Source organism: Sus scrofa, chromosome 2, assembly GCF_000003025.6.
Source record: "Sus scrofa isolate TJ Tabasco breed Duroc chromosome 2, Sscrofa11.1, whole genome shotgun sequence".
Lineage (NCBI taxonomy): Eukaryota > Metazoa > Chordata > Mammalia > Artiodactyla > Suidae > Sus > Sus scrofa.
The window spans coordinates 84,314,530-84,328,710 of NC_010444.4; the positions used below are offsets into that span (position 1 = coordinate 84,314,530).

The 14,181-nt window shown below is 39.9% G+C and overlaps 1 protein-coding gene across 1 annotated transcript in view; it reads right to left on the bottom strand.

Annotated features, from left to right (window-relative positions):
• ANKRD31 (ankyrin repeat domain 31) overlaps window positions 1-6,294 on the bottom strand; it is a 172,461-nt gene extending 166,167 nt beyond the window's left edge. Inside the window, 2 exon segments of the mRNA XM_021084452.1 lie at window positions 5,932-6,088; window positions 6,206-6,294. Coding sequence (XP_020940111.1) covers window positions 5,932-6,086 — 155 coding nt within the window. The 5' untranslated portion in view covers window positions 6,087-6,088; window positions 6,206-6,294.

The window sequence follows — 14,181 nt, forward strand, 5'->3', positions numbered from 1 at the left end:
CCTAAATGTCCATCGACAGAGGAGTGGATCAAGAAGATGTGGTACATATACACAATGGAATATTACTCAGCCATTAAAAAGAATGAAATATTAGCATTTTTAGCAACATGGATGGACCTAGAAATTATCATGCTAAGTGAAGTCAGTCAGACAATGAGACACCAACATCAAATGCTATCACTTACATATGGAATCTGAAAAAAGGACACAATGAACTTCTTTACAGAACAGATACTGACTCACAGACTTTGAAAAACTTATGGTTTCCAAAGGGGGGGGATGCTGGGGGTTGGGATGGAAATGTTATATCATCGTACAACTATAAATGTAATAAACTCATTGAGTAACATAAAATAAAATAAAATAAATCCACTCCCAACGTTTTGTCCTCTGTGGGGAAAAAAAATACAGAACCCAGAAATATACCGAGACACCTATGGTCAATTAATCTTTGACAAAGGAGGCAAGAATATAAAATGGGAAAAAGTCTCTTCAGAAACAGGCGCTGGGAAAACTGGACAACCGCATGTAAATCAATGAAACTGGAACACACCCTCACACCATGCACAAAAATAAACTCAAAATGGCTTAAAGACATAAACCTAAGATAAGACACCACTAAACTCCTAGAAGAGAACATAGGCAAAACATTCTCTGACACCAACCATACAAATGTTCTTCTTAAGTCATTCTGCAAAGGTAATAGAAATAAAAAACAAAAACAAACCAATGGGACCTAACAAAACTGACAAGCTTTTGCACAGCAAAGGAAACCATAAAAAGCAAAACCAAAAAGACAACCTACAGAATGGGAGAAAATAGGTTCTAACATTCCAACTGACAAGGGCTTAATCTCTAATACAAACAACTCACACAATTCAACAGCAAAAAAAAGCAACAACCCAATTGAAAAATGGGCAAAAGACCCAAATAGACATTTCTCCAAAGAAGACATAAGATTGGCCAACAGGCACATGAAAAAATGCTCAACATCACTAATTATTAGAGAAATGCAAATCAAAACTACAACAAGGTACCATTTCACCTCAGTCAGAATGGCCATCATTAACAAGTCAACAAATAACAAATGCTGGAGAGGGTCTGAAGAAAAGGGTACCCTTCTTCATGGCTGGTGGGAATATAAATTGGTACAACCACTATGGAAAACAGTACAGTGGCACCTCTGAAAACTAAATATAGAATTACCACCAGCAATCCCACTCCTAGACATACATCCAAACAAAATTTTCAGTGAAGAAGATACATGCATCCCTATGTTGACTGCAGCACTATTCACAACAGCCAAGGCATGGAAACAACCTAAATGTCCATCGACAGATAAATGGATTAAGAAGATGTGGTATATGTACACAGTGGACTACTACTCAGCCATAAGAAAGAACAAAACATTACCATTCATAGCAACATGGATGGAACTAGAGACTCTCATACTAAGTGAAGTCAGTCAGAAAGAGAAAGACAAATACCATATAATACCACTTATACCTGGAATCTAATATATGGCACAAATGAACCTATCTATAGAAAAGAAACAAACTCATGGAAATGGAGAAGAGACCTGTGGTTTCCAAGAGGAAGGTGGGGGGGAGGGAATGGATTGCGAGTTTGGGGTGAGTAGATGCAAACTATTACATTTAGAATGGAGAAGCAATGAAGTCCTGCTGCAAAGCACAGAGAACTATATTCAGTCGCTTGTCATAGAACACGCTGGAAGATAATATTAGAAAAAGAATCTATTTATATGTATAACTGGGTCACTTTGTTATATAGCAGAAACTGACAGAGAATTGTAAATCAACTATAATCAAAAATATTTTTAAATGAAAGTAATTTCACATATATTCTTAAATGTATATACATGTAAACATGTTTCTAGAAGTATAAAATTAAATATATTGGTTGCCTATAGAAAAGTGGATGGCTGGGGGAGTAGGGATAAAATGATGGCTTTTTATTATATAATACCCTTTTATACTTTAAAAATTGCAGGGGGACCATGCAAATATATTTCTAATTCAAAAAAACTAAAATATGTGAGCAATAAAGCAAAGTATAAATAAGAAGACAGAAATCTCTTGTAATTCTACTTGTATTAAGACTTTTGTAGCATCATTTACAACAGCCAGGACATGGAGGCAATCTAAGTGTCCACTAATGAATGAATGGATAAAGAAAATGTGGTACAAGGGAGTTCCCATCTCTGCATAGCAGAAACGAATCCTACTAGGAACTATGAGGTTGTGGGTTTGATCCCTGGCCTTGCTCAGTGGGTTAAGGATCCGACATTGCCGTGAGATATGGTGTAGGTCACAGCCACAGCTTGGATCTAGCATTGCTATGGCTGTGGTGTAGGCCAGCAGCTATAGCTCTGTTTTGACCCCTAGCCTGGGAATCTCCATATGCCCTGCCATGAGTACGGCCCTAAAAAGACAAAAAGACAAAAAAAAAAAAAAAGTATTAACTACAGAAGAGGGAGGGGGAGATTTGATGGCTGGGTTAAAAGGAAATTTTTCAGGCTAAATCTGACTGAAAAACTGAAATAATTTTTACTACTCTGTTAAAATACAATGAGGAGCTCCTACTGTGGCACAACAGGATCAGCAGTGTCTTGAGAGTGCTGGGACATGGGTTTGATCCCAGCCCCAGCACAGTAGGTTAAGAATCTGGTGTTGCAGGAGCTGTGGCTTAGGTCGAACCATGGCTCAGATCTGATCCGTGGCCTGGGAGTTCCATATGCCCCAGGGCAGCGAAAAATGAAAAGAAATTTTTCATGACAATTAGGGTTTTAAATTTATGTTATCAAAATTTTGATAATGTCATGCTAAGATGGTGATTTATAAAAAAATCTAATTAAAAGAGTTCCCCCTGTGGCACAGTAGGTTAAGGATCTAGCGTTGTCTCTGTGGCAGCTCAGGTCACCGCTGAGGCATATGGGTTCAATCCTTGACCCAGGAACTTCTATATACCATGGGTGTGGCCAAAAAATCTATTAAAATATCCTTTCAGGGAGTTCCTTGATGGCTCAACTGGTTAAGGATCCAATGTTGTCACTGCAGTGGCTCAGGGTGCTGCTGTGGCGCAGATTCAATCCCTAGTCCCAGAATTTCCACATGCTGCAGGTGCAGCCAAAAAAATACATATAAATCCTTTCAGTATAGTTTTAAAAATAGTACACAGCACCATTCTGTTTTAATCACCGGAGTAGTCATTCTTTTGACATATATCCTGACCAAAAATGTTGCTTTCTTTAGCTAATTTAATGTGATCATTGCCTTGTCTCATCTATTTGGTTTTCTATTTTTCCCCTCTGCAAGTGTATCCTTTGTAACGTGTTTTCCTTTTCCTTTCTTTTCTTTTTTTTTTTTTTTTTTTTTTTTTTTTTTTTTGCTTTTTTTAGGGCCACATGTGCAGCACATGGACATTCCCAGGCTAGGGGTCAAATCGGAACCGTATCCGCTGGCCTATGCCACAGCCACAGCCACGCAGATCCAAGCCGTGTCTGTGACCTACACCACAGCTCAAGGCAATGCTAGATCCTTACCCCACTGAGCGATGCCAGGGATCAAACCCACAAACTCAGGAAGACTAGTCAGGTTCATAACCTGCTGAGCCACAACAGGTATTTTCTATTTAGCAATTCTCATGAAGATGGTGCTAGTTGATCTTAAGGGAAGAATTAACACGTACCTTGCAGGTAATTATGTTCCACTAGCCTTTGACTCTATGTAATTATACTGTTCAGAGGATGTGACAACAAAAGGGCAGGGCAGCACAAGGGAGGTTTTTTTTGGAGTGACAGAACTGTTCTGGATTTTGAATGTGGTGGATGTTCTAAGTTCTCCATATACTAGCCAAAGCGCTCCCTTGCACACTAAAAGAGCAAATAGTATTGTTTGTATATATATGTGAGCCAGAAACCTAGCTCTTCCCTTACTGCTGCCTTTGCCCCATGCCCCATATCTAACAATCACCATTTCCTGCCAAATTTACTTCTAACGATTTCTCAAATTTGTCCTTTTCCCCTCTTTCCGCCTACTTGAGCTCTCATCATTCCAATCTGTGACTGCTCTGATCCCAAAGCTAATCTCTACAGCCGAGCTTTGCAAAAGATGATCCCTACTCTAACAGTATAAACTTTAACCTGGATACCTTTTAGAAATGCACAATCTCAGACCCAACCTTAGAACTCCTGAATTGGAATCCACCTTTCAAGAGGATTCTGAAGTGATTTATAAGAAATTCTTACCTTTCATAAAATTTGCAAAGCCCTAGTCTAGGGCTTGCCTGCGTGAATGAAAACATGCTTACGCTGCTCCTTCACTAAACATGTCACAAGCTCCCTACCAGGACACACAAAGAACACACACATGGCCTTACATGACTTTACCTTTCTCTCCAGGCTCATCTTTCACCTCACTCCATCTCATCATTTTTTTTTTTTTTCATTTTATGGCTGCACCTGTGGCATATGAAAGTTCCTGGGCCAGAGACTGAATCCGAGCCACAGCTGCGACCTACATGCTGCAGCTGAGGCAATGCCAGATCCTTTAACCCAATGGTTAAACCAGTGGCTCAAACCCGCACCTCCACAGTGACTCAAGCCATTGCAGTCAGGTTCTTAACCTACTGTGTCATGGAGGGAGCTCCCTGCATCTCCCATTTAACATTTCGGTAAAACTTAACTGTACATTCCAACACAGATTTACACAATGCTATGATCCCACCACTACGCCTTTACTCCTGCAGTTCCCTTGGTCCAAAAACCTCCTCTCCTTCATGTAATTTCTAACCCACCTTCAAGCTTCTACTCAGAAGTCAACCCTAGCAAACTCTGATGACCTTAAGTTGAAGTAAGTTCCTTCTGGGCTCTAAACCAGCCTGGGCATACTTCCAACCCCTGGCTTCCTACATTACATTGAAATTATCCATTTATGTCTTTCCTGGCCTGTAGGTTTCTCAAAGGCAATGACTTCTCTCTTTTACCTTTCTCCTGGATCCAGCAAAGAGAACTATATATGTTTTGATGAACTCTTTTTTTTTTTTTGGTTTTGGTCTTTTGGCTTTTCAGGGCCACACCTGCAGCATATGGAGGTTCCCAGGCTAGGGGTCCAATCGAAGCTGTAGCCACCAGCCTAGGACGCCACAGCAACGTGAGATCTGAGCTTCGTCTGCAACCTGCACCACAGCTCACAGCAACACCAGATCCTTAACACACTGAGCAAAACCAGAGATTGAACCTGCATCCTCATGGATGCTAGTCAGGTTGGATAACAGCTGAGCCATGACGGGAACTCCGAACTCTTTTTCTTTCAACTTTTGATGTGATGAACATCTTTTCTTTATTCTTATAAAACTATCCATTTCCAGTTTGGTAGTAACCAGTTCCCTTACCACATTTTCTTTTCCTGAGAGAAATGATGCTAACCATCTCCTAAACCTGAGCTACAAATTGCTTGAAGCAAATGAGCATGAGGGGTTTAGACCCAAGCCTTTTGGGCCTATGCAAAAAAGCCCAGGTGAAGAAAAGGATTTTTATTTATTTATTAAGACCACACCTGCAACCCTGCAAAACGCCAGATCTTTAATCCATGGCCACTATGTGGGGTTCTTAACCTGCTGAGCCACAACGGGAACCTAAAAAAGGCTTTCTGAAAAGGCCATAAAGTTATTTACTATAAAGCTCATTTCGTCCTAAGTAGGGTGATGGGGAGGGTGGACGTTTGCGATCTTCTTTTCTACAAATTCTTAGCTCAGGCCTGGCTGCCACCCCGCCGCCTAAGGTCCTACTCCCGCCATCAAGCAGACGTTGGGCTGGGAACAATTTCTACTCAAATCTCAGAGGGCCACCTGCGGCCACTGCCCAGGCCCAGGCCACCACTTTTTCCAGGGCGCGTCGCGAATGGTAGTCACCTTCTCCAGGGCAGCTCCTCTTCTTCCTGGTCGCTCTCTGTCACCGACCCGTCTATCACCGTCTCATCACTGTCCCAGTCTGGGGCCTGGGCGCCTTCCGCCATCTCCACCTCGCACTCAGAGTCTTTTCTATCCTCTGGCTCTGACTTTTCCATTTCTGCAAAAGAAAAAAAAAAGAAAAAAAATGCTCTGAGCGTCAACGTAAATTGTGAGTTAAAGACAAAATCCTTGGGTGGGAGCAGGGCCTCTCTGCCGGTACAGGGAGCAAACCCACCACGAGGGCGTCGTCAGGAACAAGGTCCAGCGCCGCGGTGCCAGAGGTGGCAGCACGCCGCCAGCAGGGGGAGCCGCGTGCCGCGTGCGGCCCCGCCCCTCCCCGCTCCCCCCTCCCCCCGCTCCCATGGCCGGAAGTGGCCCCCCCCCGCGCGCACGCACGCCGGCTCAGGGTTTCCCCGCCGCCTGGGGCGCGGCCCGTCACCACATCCGCTTTCCGTGCTTTTAGTTGGTAGCTGGGTGATGGGGGTACCTGGGTTGCGGCCCCAGAAATCAGAAAGTAAGCGTCTGCCTAAAGCTGTTGGCGGGGTCACGTCGCCCGCAGTGTACCTGGGCCTGTGGGACTCAGACTCGGAGAGAACTGCCCTACTTTCTGAAACTAGAAGCTTCAAAACGCCAGAAGAGTATTTTACTTTCTCCTTCCCTCAAGTGTCCTTTGAACTAGGCAAAACAAAAATGTTAATCAGAAGTTTTTAAATCATCAACTGATCTAATTGATATGTTTATTTCTATATTTCTTCATCATCTCTTTGGTTATCCTGTGATACAGATTGTATTGGAAAGGCAAGTTAAATGTTTTATTTTTTCCCTTTATTTTTATAATATTGGTGCCTAGCAACCTCTGAAAGTAATCAATTGCTATTTTTTAAATGAAGCAATTAGATTCTTAGGTATTAGATTTCAATCTATTGGCAGGTTTTTAGGTCAGACTCATTCAAAACAAAGCCAAATGAGCTCCCACCTGCCAAATGAGAGAGGAAGATTCCCATAAGACAGACCCCCCTCAGCCTAGCAAAGGTTTACTGTTCATCTTGGAATCTCCAGGGTCTAATCACCTATTTGGTCTTTAAAGGTTTGTCAAGTGGAAGGAACTAGGGCTTTCTGACTCCTCAATTTACTTCCCTTTTCAGTACATGGAGTGGCTTTGCCGTAATTCTTATTATTTTACTGTTTAGTTCATACTCTTTTTTTTTTTTTCTGTCTTTTCTATGGCCGCACCCGCAGCATATGGATGTTCCCAGGCAAGGGGTCTAATTGGAGCTGTAGCTGCAGGCCTACGCCAGAGCCACAGCAACTGGATCTGAGCCGCGTCTGGGATCTACACCACAGCTCATGGCAACGCGGGATCCTTAACCCACTGAGCAAGGCCAGGGATCGAACCCGCAACTTCATGGTTCCTAGTCGACTCGTTAACCTCTGTGCCACAACGGGAATGCCAGGGAATGAGAACTCTTTTACATTTAAAGAGACCCTAAGAAAATATTCAAGTTTGTAAAAGGGAAAATTGATTGCTTGTTAATATAAATACTAATAGAACTACCATATGATACAGCAATCCCACTCCTGGGCATATACCCAGAAAAAAATCATAATTTGAAAGGATACATGCATCCCAGTGTTCACTGCAGCATTATTTACAATATCCAAGACATGGAAGCAACCTAAATGTCCATCAACAGAGGACTGGATAAAGATGTAGTAAATACATACAATGGCATACTACTCAGCCATAAAAAAGAACAAAATGGTGCCATTTGCAACAACATAGATGGACGTTGAGATTATCATACTAAGTGAAGGAAGTCAGACAGAGAAAGACAAATATCATATGAGGTCACTAACATATGGAATCTAATGAAAATGATACAAAAGAACTTATTCACAAGACAGAAAGATTTAAAACCAAACTTATGGTTACTAAAGGGGAAATGGGGGTTAAGGATGGATTGGGAGGTTGGGATCAGCATATACACACTTTGGGGAATAGTATTGTACAGTAAATTTATAAAATGAAACCAAGTGATCCTTCAGAGCTATAATTAAATTTCATTGCTTGGGAGTTCCCATCGTGGCTCAACAGAGACGAATCTGCCTGGCATCCATGAGGACACAGGTCTGATCCCTGGCCTCGCTCAGTGGATTAAGAATCTAGTGTTGCTGTTGCTGTGTCGGTAGGCCAGCAGCTGCAGTTCCAATTCGACCCCTAGCCTGGGAACTTCCATATGCCACGGGTGCTGTCCCAAAAAGCAAAAAAAAAAAAAAAAAAAAAAAAAAAAATCCATTGCTTGATTCCATTTAGGATGTGTCTTCCAATAAAAAGTTCTAATTAGGGATTCTTTACTTGCTTTTTTTTTTGAGTATATATTTTTATTTTAAAATTTTATTTTTCAAAAAAAATTAGAACAGTTGTGTTCTTAAACATTTTTAAAACTATAATGTTTGGATTAATATAAGACAACGGAATTTTTGTTTTATTTTCCATTTAATTTGTTTCAAGATGATGTTTTGGTTGGAGAGTGTGAAAAAATATTTAACTGCCCAGAGATACATAGTTGGAAAAGAAGGCATAATAATCTTTATAGATAATTGTGGGTATTTTTCTTTGATACTATACTAAAATTCAACAAGTGGTAGTTTCTCAAAGATCTGTTGTGATATGGAATCTGAACACTTTTCAATGAAATTTTGTACTCTGTTATGATACAGGGGTATTCCTCCATTCTGAATGAATATTTTACCAATGCATGATTTTATGACCTCATGCTCTGGTTTTTGGAAAATGTTGATTTACTGAGTTAAGAATTTTTTCAAATGTTTAATTTTATTATAGAGCATCAAAAAACTGCATTTGTTAATGGGACCAAAATGTCATCAGAAAGTTCTTATGTGTCATAGAGCTGTCAAGTTTATGGTTGCAGACACAAGATTTCCAAAACTCTAATTTTTCCATTCAGATCTTATCTTAAACAACAAATAACAGTTGTTTTCCTTAAAGTGACAGTTTCACCTCATTTTTCTTAAGAAATTCTCAAGAAAATATTTTTATGTCAAATTTCCAAGTATGAACAATCAGAGTACATTTCATATAAAAACAAAAACAAAAACTAGTTCAACTTGCAGACTTACAGTCAGATGCAGACAGGAGTCTTTTTCCTCAAACCAATCATCATACATTGGTGATGTCCCATGTATACTTCCCATTTCATCATTTAATCATATGGAGTATTGACAAGATGTATACTCAAAATTACAATATAAAAAATTTTATAATTTATATTTCTCTACAAGGATAGCCTTTGCTGGAAATTGGCTTTTTTTTTTGAGGGCATGATGGTGAAGACACAATGATATAATGGTTACCTACCAGGACAGTGTGTTACCAGTGACTTGCTTTGTACAAAGGCACCAGTAACTTTCTCCCTGTTGCTTTTACACCAGCAGTACAAATTTCAGTCCAGTGAAAAAGGCAGATGATGTCTTATTAGCGTCATGAACATGGTTTTGAACTCATGAGTCTCCTAAGAGGCCCTTGGGGACTTTGGTGTTCATGAAAGAATTGCTGTCCTTCTTTTTAGCAGCTGGATGTTGAAGAAGTTGATATTTTGCTCCATTTTAAGTGAAAACAGTTGATGCCAAACTGCTTCATGTTGCTGTCACAGGTATTTTTGGGTTTTGGCTTCTTGTGGCTTGTTTTGAACTGTCCTCCTCTTTGCTTACGACACTGCAGTCCTGCTGCTCTTTCTAGTCTTTTAACTCACTTAGTTCTCCCTCATTTCTGGACTTCACAGACTTTGGTCCTTCACTGGGATACCACTTCCTCCTGAACTATGAGGCTAGCTCATCCCCAGGCATGGGCTTACACACCATTTTCTCAAAGACATGCTCCCTCACACATACATTTACCCATATTCCTAAACACCTATTATATGGCAGAGAATAGAAAAGGTATTAGGCATGCATTTGTAAATAGTGGATATCCATTATTAATATCTGTCAGCAGGAAAAAATAATTCTGATTAATTCTAGGGGATTCCATTACTTTTATAATTATTAGTAAAGTCAGTCAAATTGAGGGTCTCTTTTCTCTAACCTTCTCCCGGGTGTAGATTATATCATCCAGGGTTTATTCAAGATTGTGTTAGCGACGGGGATGATGTTTACAGCTTGATCTAGTGCCATCTACCCTGGTAACCACCAATACATGCAATAATACTGTCATGACAGACCAAGTGTCCATCCATTTGGGCATCTGCGGATGAGACAGGTGCACTTCGAACACAAAGCCTGCTAAAAATGACTGCATTACACAATCTATCTTCATTATTCTCAGATTCCATATTTGAGAATATGCCTATCTGTCATAATTTTTTTGTGGTCCTAAAAATCAATTCATTTATTTTGGCATCTGCCACTGAGATGAGTGTCCCCTCCATGAAACCTACTGGGACTGGGTGCAATAAATAGTCAATCCCCATTATTTGCAGATTCCATATTTGTAAATTTTCCTATTTGCTATAATTTTTTTTTCAATGCAAAGTCCTAATTAGGGATTCTTAGGGGCATTTTTGTTTGTTTGTTTATTTGTTTTGTCTCTTTAGGGCCGCACCTGTGGCATATGGAGGTTCCTAGGCTAACAGCTGCCAGCCTACATCACAGCCACATCAATGCCAGATCCAAGCTGAGTCTGCACCCTATGTTACAGCTCTTGGCAACTTTGGATCCTTAACCCACTGAGCAAGGCCAGGGATCAAACCTGCAACCTCCAGCTTCCTAGTTGGACTCATTTCCCCTGCACCACAACAGGAACTCCCAAGACTCTTTACTTGTTTTAAAGGTGAGTTAAAATGTCAGGAGTTCCCATCGTGGCTCAGTGGTTAACGAACCCCACTAGGAACCATGAAGATGCGAGTTTGATCCCTGGCCTCACTCAGTGGGTTAAAGATCCGGCGTTGCTGTGAGCTCTGGTATAGGCTCTCAGCTACAGCTCCGATTCGACCCCTAGCCTGGAAACCTCCATATGTCATGGGTGTGGCCCTAAAAAGATGAGGGGGAAAAAAAAAGAAAAAAGTAGAATGTCAGCTTTGCCACCTCAGATTTTCATTAGGAACAAAAATTCTAAAATCATATCCAATAGCATATATGCTACACCACAAATACTTATGAGGCTCAATGTTCTGAAGAAGACCTGGGATTTAGGGCCCCTCCCTTACTGGCCTTGACTTCTAATGGATGAGGCGGAAAACAAACTAGTACATGGGGAGTTCCCTGGTGACTCAGCAGTTAAAGGATCCAGCATTGTCACTGCTGTGGCCTGGGTCTTTGCTGTGGTGTGGGTTCAGTCCCTGGCCTGGAAAATTCCACATGCTATAAGTGCAGCCAAAAACAAAGAAACAAATGAACAACAAAAAAACCCAAGTACATGAATAAATGAGCTAATTCAGAGAATGATATGTGCTTGAAAGAAAGAAATAGGCTGCTGATAAGAGAACATGGCCAGAGATCACCTTTCTGAGGAGGTGCCATTTGACCTATGACCTCAAGCATGAACAGAAGTGCAAAGGCCCTGAGACATCATAGGAGACTTATGAGCCTGGAGCTGGGAAATCAGAGAAAGGGGATGTGAGATGAGGCTCGGGGGCACTAAACAGGAAGTGCAGTGTGTACAAGGTGTGATGTAATAACACTTGCTTCTAAGTGTGGGTTTTGAAAAAGAAGTCTCGAGCATATTGTGGTTACACAATATATTTTGCTCTTATAATTAAAATTCTTTCCTGCCTTTAGTTTCATATCATTTCCATCCTGTCCAGGTTACTTTAGATCTCAGAACTGTAAGAGATGAGACTTTCATGGAAAATTTGATTGATCATAAATATAATGCAACATAAATCTCTCTCTGTCTCTCTCTTTTTTTAATGGCCACACCTGGGGCATGTGGACGTTCCTGAGCTAGGGATTGAAACCGAGCCACTGAGCCATTCCTGCACCAATACCAGATCCTTTAACTCACAGTGCCAGGCCAGGGATCGAACCTATACCTCTGCAGTAACCTGAGATGCTGCAGTAGGATTCTGAACCCACTGTGCCACACAACAGGATTCTCTAAAAGAATAAACACAGTTTTCACCTTATTTCTTTATTTCCCCTCAAAACAAAAGTATTTCACTAAGTATTCCATGATAAATATTTTTAAATACATTTTCCATACAGAATATTTTTGGAAAGGTTTCTTTTCAAAGATTTGAATTTTTTTTAAGTGCTCCTGTCCATTAACCCAAGTAATTTAGCACAAATGAGAACAGTTTTGTGAATTTAGAAATCAATGAGAATTTATCTGTTATTAGAAAAACTCAGGATATGTGAGACACTTTCTCAAAAACTGTCAAGTGTGGAAAAACACAGAGAAGAGTTTACACAGGATTAGATGTTGTTCAGTACCTAAATTTATTTTTCAGTCATCATTATCATTGATTCACTTGTGGAGGAATATGCTGACCACAACTCCTACAGGCTATGTTCCTTATGTTCATTTTAGTGATGAATTTAAGACAGAAGATCAATTTTACATTATAATGGCATGCATAAAATTGTTATGACAACACTTCAAAAAATTAAAAGTACTGTGAAGGAGTTCCTGTTGTGGTGCAGCAGAAGTGAATCCGATCAGTATCCATGAGGAGGTGAGTTTGATCCCTGGCCTCGCTAGTGGGTTGGGGATCTAGCGTTGCTATGAGCTGTGGTGTAGGTTGCAGACGCGGCTCAGATCCTGCACTGCAGTGGCTGTAGCATAGGCCAGCAGCTGCAGCTCTATTTTGACTCCAAGCTTGGGAACTTCCAATATGCCGTGGGTGTGGCCCTAAAAAGCAAAATAAATAAATAAATAAATAAACCATGAAATCTAAGATTGTAGCCTAATATCCAATTAATATTTTATAATTTAAAAAAAACATTGAAGAATAGCTAATCGCATCTGTTATTCTCATCATTGACCAAAAAAAAAAATACATTATAGTGAAGCCCATAAAATCAGCAAAAGAATGATTAGAAAAACATTCAGCATTTCAAAAATGATCTCAGAGGACTAAACATGCCTAGTAGTAAATTGTAACAACCGTCCCTGACCCACTGCCCCAGGATGCTGGCAAGACGTTGCTATTCTGCAGTGATCTTTACTATTATAATCAGTCATTGTTTAGCTCTATTCAACCATAAATAACATATTTCTTTAGAAGGGAAAACACAAAATGTCATAGTTAAGGGCAGTAGTTATAAATTAATCCTCTGTCTCAGAAGGAAAAATATAATGTTTTATAATTTATGAAGGCATGAAAAAAGCAACAATATTGAAACACAGACATTAAACATGGTTATCAGGGGTTTGTAAGAATGCTTAAGATTATTTTCCTCCTTCAAACACACTATAATGTTGGTATAAAAAACTGGCCATCAAAGTAACAGGTAAGGCCACGGTAGGCTGTCAAAGAATTAAAAACTCAAAATTAGAAACAAAGAGTTTTGACAAATTCAAAAGATTTCTTCCTTGTCTGCTTGTCCAAACAAATAACACTCAATGATAGCTCAGATGCTGAGATACGTATTTCTCTCTCCATCTCTCTTGTAGTAGTTGCTAGTTAAAACATTAGAATGTAAAAGATACTTAGCCTGACTCAGAAAAATACACATTTAAATGGGCAATGAAAGCTTATTTGTTTATTTTAAAATAATTCTTGCTTGTAATTCCGTTTTTATTATGTTAGTTACTATTTTTAATTGGTTATAATATTCTTGGAGAATAGTTATTAATCTTCATTGTTAAACTTCCTGCATTATATTTTTTAAGATTTTTATTTTTTCTGTTATAGTTGATTTACAATATTCTCAATTTCTGCTGTACAGCAAAGCAGCCCAGCCGTGTGTGTATACATATATATTCTTTTTCTCACATTATCCTCCATCATGTTCCATCACAGGTAACTAGATATAGTTCCCTGTGCTATATAGCAGGATCTTGGGCAACGAAAGCTTTATTTGTTTACACTGTCTATCAGGTAGGCAAAAATGGGGGAAAAGAAGAGAGAGATTGATAATACTCAGCAAGAATACGGGGGAAGGTATTCTCATACAATTTGGAGGGGAAGTGTATAGGTGCAATCTTTTTGGAGAATAGTTTGCAACATCTGTCAAAATGTTTCACATGGA